The following is a 10,101-nucleotide window of genomic DNA, read 5'->3' on the forward strand; positions in this document are numbered from 1 at the left end:
TAAAAGCAGGTTTCAGTGTGATGATAAATATCTAGTGGGCATCAAAGACAGACTGTAATCTAGTAGAAACCTGCATCCTCTCAGAAGCATCTTGGAGAAAGCTGATTTAAGATGAAAAGGCACGTCTGCTTCTCTATTACTTTTACTGATTTAGAGCAGAGCCAGTAAAAATAAGACGGCTGACAATGTTTAGTTGAAAAGCTTTTTTTATACACAATTTGACCAATGTATTTATTTTCATTAAATAAAAAGGCTGGTGTTATTCAATATTTTGTGCTGTCAACAAATCCCATGAACAGATCGAAGCTAACAATCCATCGCAATACTTTCCAACTTCTTTACTCTGCCTGAAACACTCAGCTGCAGACTCACTTGTTTCTGCTGAAGACATGAATCTGTAAAAGTGTTTAAAATGTAAAATAGCAGATGGTTTCATTTTCAACAAAGGCAAAGTAATTGCGCTGCAATTTCAGCATAGTCACTCAAACAGCAGCAAATAGTGCATTTGTTTGGGAATATTTTCAACCGGATTAATACACATTTGAAGTGTATGTCAATATTAGACAATATATGTCAGACTGAATCAAAACAACAGATTAACATGTTTAATGTTGACAATAAGACAAATATAGAATATCACTGGACAACCATGAGACTTTTAAGGGAAATGTAAATCCTAATCACATCAAAAGATGGAAAAAGATTAAAAGACCCATTTTTATTCACTCTCGGGGAGACATATTCACAAGACACTCCAATCATCTAGAAAGGGGACAATGAGATGGGCCTCTATTAGCGCTCTCTCTCTGTGTTTCACCTGCAGATGTAATCATTTCCCCTGGACACACAGGTGGCATTGTTCAGACATGGGGACGGGCTGCACAGGTTCTGCTGCATCCTGCATGCTGGGACCACATTACCATCTGCACAGACGCACTCAGAGGCCTGCGTACAAAAGGCAAAACAAACCAGGTCATCCGTCAGTGGGGAAATCAGGGTTAGATTACACAAAAGATGCATCGGCTCACTAACTGTAGGAACTCTATCAAAGAGAGACGGATTCACCAAAGTGATAAAATTGTGCCTTGATTGACTCACATTGTCTGTTACCTATCTCAGATTTTCTTTGAGTTAGAATTTACCGAAAATCTCAGAAGGCTAATAAATAATAGGTTTTATATGCAGGTTTTAGATATTATGTGAGGCTAATGATGTTAATGTTATTTTAATTCAAAGCTAAACAGATTAAGCCTCTGGAAAAATATATATGTCAAGCAGCAGCAATAACAGGCATTATTTTTGATAAATCTCCCTTTTAGCCTGCTCTACTCTGGTGTTCTTAGGTGGGTTGTGAAAATGTGTAGGGCACTTGGCAAACTGCAATGAGCAAAACAAAGGTCATGGAGAAAGACAATTAGACCACAATTGTATTTTCCCTAGAGTATCCTCTCGAGCATTAGAAACACCACTACCTCTGCAAAATGTATGACCACAATATCATTTGCAGTGGAAGGTGAAAATTGCAGCAGGCATCCAATTACGAAAAGGTTTTGATGAGAGCCATTTCGAACTGGCACTTAAATATGCGCTGGGTCATTCAATCAAAATGCTAAAGGAAGCAGGCACTCTTTCCCTTAGCTCATCTTCAGCAGGAAATATTAATTGCTGTCGGAGCCTTCAGAATGAAGCCATTTGATCTTGTTTCAACACACTATTAATTTTCATGTGTCATCTCTTGTTTATGTCCCACTGAGATAAAACAAATAGGGGAAATGAAGTTCTCACATGTTCCCCTGCTGTGCAGATTTGTTCCTCCCGACATGCATATGACAAGCAATCGAAGTCAATTCGAGAGTCGCAGTAGCGGCCCCCAAACCCTTCTGGACAATCACAAACAAATCCTTTAGGGCTCTCTTTACATGCACCACCATTTCTGCAAGGATTTGGGTCACAGGGGACTTTCCTCTTCTCACAAGGTGGGCCTGCAAAACCAACAACAAAACATTACTGCACTTTTCAGACTGTAGAAATTGAATTTATGTCTACAAACTATAATGTGTAAAAGCTTGCCTACTGGTCTTTTTTGCCCAGCACACATTTACATGTTCTACTTACTCCGAAACCTCAGGCACATGTAAAGTAACAAGTATGAAATTGCTTAAAAGCAAAATTATGCCTGAGTGACATGACTGACGTGATTTATAATCCACAGAGGAAATGGGGATTGACATGTAATAATACTGCATACTTTAACAAATATTCTTACAATTAAATTATAGGTAAGACTACCTCTACATAGTGGCACTGCTGTCAAAATTGTATCTTAGCTGTTGAATGATATAATAACCTAATTGCTTGATAAGTGTAATAATTTGATTGTGTTTGTACGCCAAATAAAAATTAAATAAGTTAAATTCTCTGTGCCAAGTGCAGTAATAAAAGCAAAGTCATTGCAAAGATGGATAAAGGATTTCCACTGATTTTCAATGAACTATGAACTAGCGAGTGCTACAGCTTGTTTCATACCGTAAGCACTTTTTGAGAATAAGAGTAATTTTGATCAAAGCTGGAGCTAGTAGTTTTTTGTTTATTTGTATTAATACTTTCACTACCAGCAGCTTAACCAGATTCAGGGAAATGCTGTACTGACATTGTGTGCAAAGGATAAAATTAGACTGAATTCACTGCAGGTCCAAGGTGAATTTTTTTTTTTTTTTTTTTTTACGTTATTCCCTGGTGAGGGTTTTCATTTTTGTGTTCTTCACAAGGTGCCTACACATTTATCTTTCCAGTGACTTTTTCTTTGCATATTTTCTTTAATCCCCCTGCTGATACAAGTGCTCATGTCCCAGAGGCTCCTCATAGCCTCCTCTGTGGGCATCAATCTTACTATGTACAACTTCAGGGTTTGCATTTGCCTTAGCTAGTTTTACAACAGAAAAGGAGTTTTCAGAACTGGTCCACTAAAATCTGAACTCATGCAAACTGCTATATTTTTCCAATAATTTCCATTTGTCACATTTATTTATGGCATTCTCTGCACTCAAGAGAGAATTTCCTAATAATTTTGGTTCACAGCATCAGTGATATTTCTTTTTTTATGATCATTTCCATTTGTGCTGTCATCTCAAACATCATTATTATTGCTGTGATTATGAACTGAGCCATCTAATAGGCATAAAGAAACAACATTATGTCAATATCTGATTAAAATGTTTCACAAGGGTAATGACTGCTCACAGTCCAACTTCCCAAATTTGATATTACTATCGACTAGATTGTAAAAACAATTAGCACCTTATACCAAAATGAAATAACCCTATAACGATGGTAATACTTTGCAACAAATACCCTGGAGGAAGCAGAAGAGAGTCAAATCAAAAGAAAATCTCATTTGAAACGTCCCATGAGTTTGGCTCATTATTCTGTGCGCATAGACTTTGGCCTGTGAGGGCAGCCAGCACTGGAGCAGCCACTAACTTCCAGTTGATTAATGAGGCAACTGCAGCAGGGAGGTAGAGGAAGCACAAGCACCACAGAACTCCCAAGAAGCTGATGGGACAGCAGGACACCATGACGATGCGGAGGCACCCGGCGGAGTCTGCTTACTTGAGAGAGCGGCAGCAATTAAAGCAAATTAGATAAAAAAAACCCACAAAAAAACAGCAAAGGCAGAGGGAGGGTAACTCATCCATTCGTCTCTGATGTAAATCATATGAAATATAAGTTTAAAATCAGAAAAGCACAAATATTTTTCGAATGCCAACTGTTTTGCTTGGTCTTACCAACAGTCCGGTTACTGGTTTGGTTTTCTTTATATGGTCAACACTGACAACTGAGCTTAAAAAGGCTTTGATTTATTTATTTATTTTTAAATAGTGTTTAACCAAAAATTCAGCAAACACAAATCTTTGACAAATGTTTTAAGGCCACATCTGAATGTCCCAGGAAACTCTTCAAAATTTCAGAGAATTAAATCACTAAAAGAGAGAAAAATAATGTCAGAGTTTAAGAGTTTGACAAGAGGTCAGGTTCAATGCTGTCTAGATACAATAAAGCTCAACTCTTTGTTGGATATAATACATGTCCTTAATCTGATTCAAAACATCCAGCCTTTAATGCAATATTCATTTGGTATTCACTACATAATAGAGGATAAAGGCAAAGTTATCATGTTCCCTCTCATTGAATTTTAGAATTATCTTGTAATCTTTTTTTAAATGTTCAGAGGTTTTTTTTTTTTTTAATTTTTTTTTTTAAATGATCTAATACTACTCTTTACTCCCCATACTCATTCACACAAGCTATTTTTCTTCTTTCATTGTATGGCCTTAATCTGCCCTTATAAAAAAAAAAGAAAAAAGGATCCCAGACAGTACTGGAAGTAACCTTGAAAACACATCTCCAAAATAATAAGCTGAAAGCATGGGCTGGACTGAAAAGGCAAAGCTATGACACTTCAAGAATGCTGCCAGGACAAATTGTGCTGCAAACAAAACAATGAATCAATGTGGAGAGCCACCTGGAGATTTTACTCCAGAAAGTTCATAGCAGGCTTGTTTTTAAGGCAGACAGTGATATCCAGGGCAGCCTGAGGAGTATCCAGGTCTGGTAACCCATTTGCGTGTAATATTCATTAACCTAACTGTCGGTTACAATAGCAGATGAGACTAAATAATGATCTCTCAATACATGTTCATCAGATCAAGAGTGCTCACACAGGATCATTCAGAAATGTCTCTAAATCAGTGTCACTAACACAGTCTGGCTGGCAAAGACAACTACATTACAACTGTCTGTGATTCACAGTGAAGGGTATTGGTATACTTTACCATTGACTTGACTAAAGTGGGTATTACAAGGATCAAAAAGCTCCTGTTGTGCATAAATGGTGAGCAGCACAATGATGAGCATGGAACAGGGGAACGCTATAACCTTTGTGAGTAAGTGCTGCAAGTTATGTCACTGGATCAACATAAGCACCTGAGTTACATGCATTTTTGTGACCAGTGGTATGTCCGCAGTGGTCCGCAGTGAAATTGCAAATGCGCATGTGCCAGTGGTCACAAAGACGTGTGTAACTCAGCTACTGATGTTGATCAAGCAACGTAACCTGGAATACTGATATACAAAGAATATACCTCCTGCTCCATGTGCACTACTGTGCTGCACTGCGTCCCGCGCGACAGGAACAGAAATCTTTTCAATTGCACCTTGTGTAAGCTATAGGGACCTTCCAAAACAAAAGCATTAACCCCATTGAGTTATACAGAATTGAGCAGAAATAAGAAAGAATAGAAATTAAATGTTGAACATGGTCTTAGATGAGTTTTGTTGATATTCAACAATGCTATATTTCTAGTGAAACATAAAAATGTGGTATGTTTTAGCCATGCCTTACTTGCTTTCCACATTTAAACTTTTTTTCTCTCAAAGTTGTGATGCTCAGCAGAAACAATATAGTATAAATTACATTTTAACTGATTGCTGTAAACCTTTATTAACTCTGACATGCTCAGTTAGCGAGCAGCTAAGCCTTGGCCCTTTTTACAGCAGCACGTCTCTGGTTGTAACATGAGGTGTTTCATTTGAAGTGGTCGCTTCATATATTATGGTGACAAATATAACATCAAGTGGGGTCTGGTTTATAGCCCATAAGGAAATGCTGATCTTTTAAAGATGTATGGCTTTTGTAGTTTTCAGCTGTGACCTTTCCAAAGATAGTCAGCCCTCTCAGGCAAATGACATGGTTGAGCATATGGAACTATGAAGCAGCAGTTTTTTCACCATCTTTGGTTTATACCACTGTGGAAAAGTGTATGACTCTCCTGCTAGGGATCACAACTGTGTCATAAAGTTCAAAGAGTAGGTTTTCATTGTCTCTTTTAAAACTGTTGCTGTATACCAGGGGTCTCTACCCTTTTTTTTGTTTTACCTTTAAAAGCTACTTTGAATAAATGAAAGTGTCTGAAGGCTGCTCATTTTTAGTAACATTTATTCACATAGCTGACCACCCAAACCAGCTGAATAAGCTTCTTTTGGGGAAACAATTACAAATTGATACTCGACACACACATTTTGTATCACAACAGCATTCAGAACTGCAGTGTAACTTTGAGTGACAGACACTCGCTTTAAATCTCTGGCCCGTTGTTGCGGTCCAGCCGAAAATATTGTATTTATTGTATTTATTTATGAGCATCCGTATCTTTTTAACTTAGTGTGAGTTTTTGCTGCGGCCTACTGGTAGTTCGCGAGGTACGAGTTGAAGACCTCTGATCTGTACCATACCAGTAACATAAAAAAAAAAAAAGGTGCTTACCAGAGAATCCAGTATCACAGATGCATTTGAAGGAGGAAGGCAACATTTGAACGCATGTCCCATTTTCACAAATGCTGTCACAGTTTGCCTTCCCAATGACTTCAGAGCAGTTAACTCCTAAAACAAACGGCACACTAGTTGAGTCTTGTACAGAAACACAGAGATAGAGTGAAGTTTGTTTGCATGCATTAGGCTCTAGTGCTTTTTATTAGAATATTTGTCTCTAAACTGAATCATTAGTGTTGTTCATGCTGCTCCAGAAATGTTGGCAGCAAAGAGATTATGAAATAAATCATCTTGATGCAAGCAGTTTTAATATTAATTCTGTTTGCATTACGTGAGAGTTAGGGTCTATGGTGAATAACATTAACTTCACGTGTCCAATAAATGTACAAATGAGAAGGCAGCTTGCATTACTTTTAATGTTTTTCATATTTTTTCCAGTGCATTTCTCAAACAATTCTCTCAAGCAGACACAACTCAACTTATCTGATTAGTAGTGAATTCAATGTGGTGAAGCAATATTTTTGAGATGTATTTTTTTTCATTTATCTCTAAATCAAATGAGTAATAAGAACTCAACAAATGGGATCAATGACATTTGCTCTTACCTGTAAAATGTGGAGGACATAGACATTTGTATGTTCTGTAGTTTGGATCTGTGGTTCCATTGCTCAAACAGACTCCTTTGTTTTCACAAGGGTTATCCAAACAAGCATCAAACTTCTCACAAAACCTTCCAGAGTAGTGGTGGTGGCACTGACAGTGGTATGCACCTTCCCATACACCCGTCTGACAAACACCATTCCCCGAACAGAGTCGAAGGAGAGGAGAGCCCTGACAAAGTTGCGTTTTCACAGACACATTGAGCCTCAAACCGAGCCCGCACAGCTGTGCATCTCCTTCATGCAGTGCAATGAAGTAATGATGACCTGGGCTGAGCCACTTGGCCTCAACTTGCTCGCTTCCATTTATATTGTGGGGGAAAAGGAACTGATCTTCTGTCTGCCCATTTGTGGAACAGCTTTCAAAGTTGTCTTTAGACACATTGAGGAGTGTGATGCCATATGACCTGAGTGTTTCATCAGCAGACATCAGCAGTTTGTCTCCAAGTTGCAGCTGAAGTGGGCATATCTGTGGGAAGTTGAAAGGCTGCTCATTCGACTCGTCTCCCTCCTGAGAATCCCAACATTTGGAGACACTCTGGCAGAGGTTTCCTACGAGAGTCCAATTGACTTGTATTGTGTGTTTTTTAAGGTGCCATTCAATTGAAGCCTGTCTGTTGCAAAATGTTTGGCAGTGGATCACGTGGACAGCCACTAAAATGGCAATGAAGTAAAACAGTGATGCCCCCATGTTTCCCCTCTCTTGTTATTTAATCCAAATCAATCTGGGTATTTTAAGGCCAACTTCATCAGGAGATTGGATGTGGTAAATGCATTCTATCGGATTTCATGTAATGCTTTGTTCCACGTACTCCAACAAGTCCACGGGAGTGGTAATAACCTGAGGGGAAAAAAATAATTTCATTAATATTGCCAAGAGGAAGGGGACTTGTACAAAATCTATTCAATATTAAATCAATTGTTATTCATTTATAGTGTAAAGTCATCATAGAACATGTTCCCAATACACTACAAACAAAATGACAATAAAATATGGGGAATATTAAAATGACAAGGTGCAAACAAACACAAAGAGCAACCTCATTAAAACATTATTGTCAGAATAAAAAGACAGTGAATAGAAAAGGGACTTAGTTAAAAATATAAATACTGATAAAATGTAAACATTAAGGAAATGTTATTGCAACACAGAGTAGCAGCCAATGCCTGGAAGCCAAGGAAGAATGAGGAGGGGGGGAGTTCAAGTCATTTGAACTTGCCCTAGTTATAAGCTTTATTAAAAAGGACAGTTGTCGTGTCTTTATTATAGTTAAAACTTGAATAGTTTTCAGAACATTACAGATGACAAAGCCCACACTACTATTATGGTGGTTGTGTTTCACTATAACACCAATGACTTATGGCTTTGACGAGTCTAGCAGGAGCTGTCATAATTGTATGCAGTGCTGCTGACCACCGAGTGTGTCACAGCAGCCGCGGCCTCCCCGAGGTTTCTACAGAGAGTGACAATGTCAGATAAAATATTCTCTCTCCCCTGCTGGTGCCTGATACCTCAGTGTCAGGCAGTGAGATGAGGTAAAGCAGACAGCATTGTCTGTCTCCCTCAGGCCCTTTTCATAGGTGTGCGCCATATAAAACAACAAAGTAGAGAAGCCTCGCTGCAAGAAAAACTCTGCTCCTTGATCAGCTCACAAGGGCTGATATGAATAACTGCATGGTGATAAGTAATAAAACGCTGAATATGGAACACCAATATCAATAGAAGGGCAAGTGATGAAGTGAATGAGATTGCGAGTATTGTCACGGGGGGCTGTGTGGGGACTCAGAAGACCTCATTTACATGAGATGAGGTTGACTATTGTGTTTTACTGTACAAATCCAGAAGCTGTCACCTGATTTCTGACATAAAAATTCAATTTAAATTTCAACAAAGAGGAGGAAATGTGTAATTGGTTAAATATTCGCAGAATTTTCATTATTAGCAGCAGTGCAATATCAGATTTCATTTCGGTTATCTGTTTAACTTTTATTTAAAGTTGTTCAAATTAATGTTTTCAACAATATATCAAAGGTCTATAACAAATATGAAAGAAGGTGTCCGTGGTGATATACCTGCAGAAAATGCCCTCAGCTCCACAGACGTGCTTCTTGTTTACGATCTGTAACTTTACTTGGTTCACTGTCAGCACACTTATCAGTGTCATTTTCAGGAGGCAGTTGTTTTCAGTGAGAAAGCTCTAAAAACCCACTGTGTGTTACTGCCTGACCCCAAAGGGACAGGGCTGAGACTCCTGACAGACTGTTACCACCTGCAAAGTGAGGTGTATAGTACCAATGGACACCACTGACAAGAAAAGTAGGCAGGTTTTCAGCAGGGTTTTAGTTGCCTGGTCGATTTGTGAAATCAATCAGCAAATAAACACGAAAAAAAAAAAAAAACTCCATAGAAAACTTAACAACCTTCAGGACTATTTATATAAATGTAGTTTATATATTGAATCTGATTTTAAACCAATAAAAATGATCCTTTGTTTCCTCTCAGATTCTGCATTTTGTTTGTTACCCAGAAAAAATGTCCAGCAGTTCTGTTCAAGTCTGTCTGGAGAAATATCACAAAAGATTTTTTTTCCATGGCATACATTTTCACTTGTCACAGTATGGAAAACACAGGGGGGGGATTAATGATGGCTTAGTTCCATTAGGTGTCCCGCTAAGCCATGACGGTGAACCAGGACCTCCCCCTAGGTGGAATACAGCAATCATTAATACACCTGTGCTTTCCCTACTGCGACAAGTCGAAATGTCTGCAGTGAAACAGAGAAAACAGCTCAGTGCCACTACAATAAACTAAAGAGCATTTTTAAGAATAATTTTCCTCTAAAATTTGTCCATTGTCACATTATAAATAACAACACAAAAACATTATCAAAGCCACAGAAAGTGTGGTAACATCATTTGACCATAATATGTCCCCCAGAAGCAGGTAATAAGAAAATATTTCCTCCATAAGAAATTAAAATAAATGTCAAACTCAATGTCCAAGCCAACAGAGGCAGCAATAATCATAAACTAACTAATGACATAAAACTAACACTTAACTCCAAATTAAACAAAAAGGTGATGATAAAATCACAAACATAACCTCGTAAAAAA

The 10,101-nt window shown here is 38.1% G+C and overlaps 1 protein-coding gene across 1 annotated transcript in view; it reads right to left on the reverse strand.

Annotated features, from left to right (window-relative positions):
* eys (eyes shut homolog) overlaps positions 1-7,678 on the reverse strand; it is a 138,021-nt gene extending 130,343 nt beyond the window's left edge. Inside the window, exons 1-4 of the mRNA XM_069713923.1 lie at positions 6,934-7,678; positions 6,323-6,439; positions 1,897-1,982; positions 818-945 (exon numbers count right to left, since the gene is read on the reverse strand). Coding sequence (XP_069570024.1) covers positions 818-945; positions 1,897-1,982; positions 6,323-6,439; positions 6,934-7,678 — 1,076 coding nt within the window. The remainder of the gene's footprint in view (positions 1-817; positions 946-1,896; positions 1,983-6,322; positions 6,440-6,933) is intronic.
* Positions 7,679-10,101: the final 2,423 nt, after the last annotated feature.

The sequence above is a fragment of the Brachyistius frenatus genome, unplaced genomic scaffold (assembly GCF_029030835.1).
Source record: "Brachyistius frenatus isolate BFR_SWC_R1_liver_20210118 unplaced genomic scaffold, ASM2903083v1 Contig_124, whole genome shotgun sequence".
NCBI lineage: Eukaryota > Metazoa > Chordata > Actinopteri > Embiotocidae > Brachyistius > Brachyistius frenatus.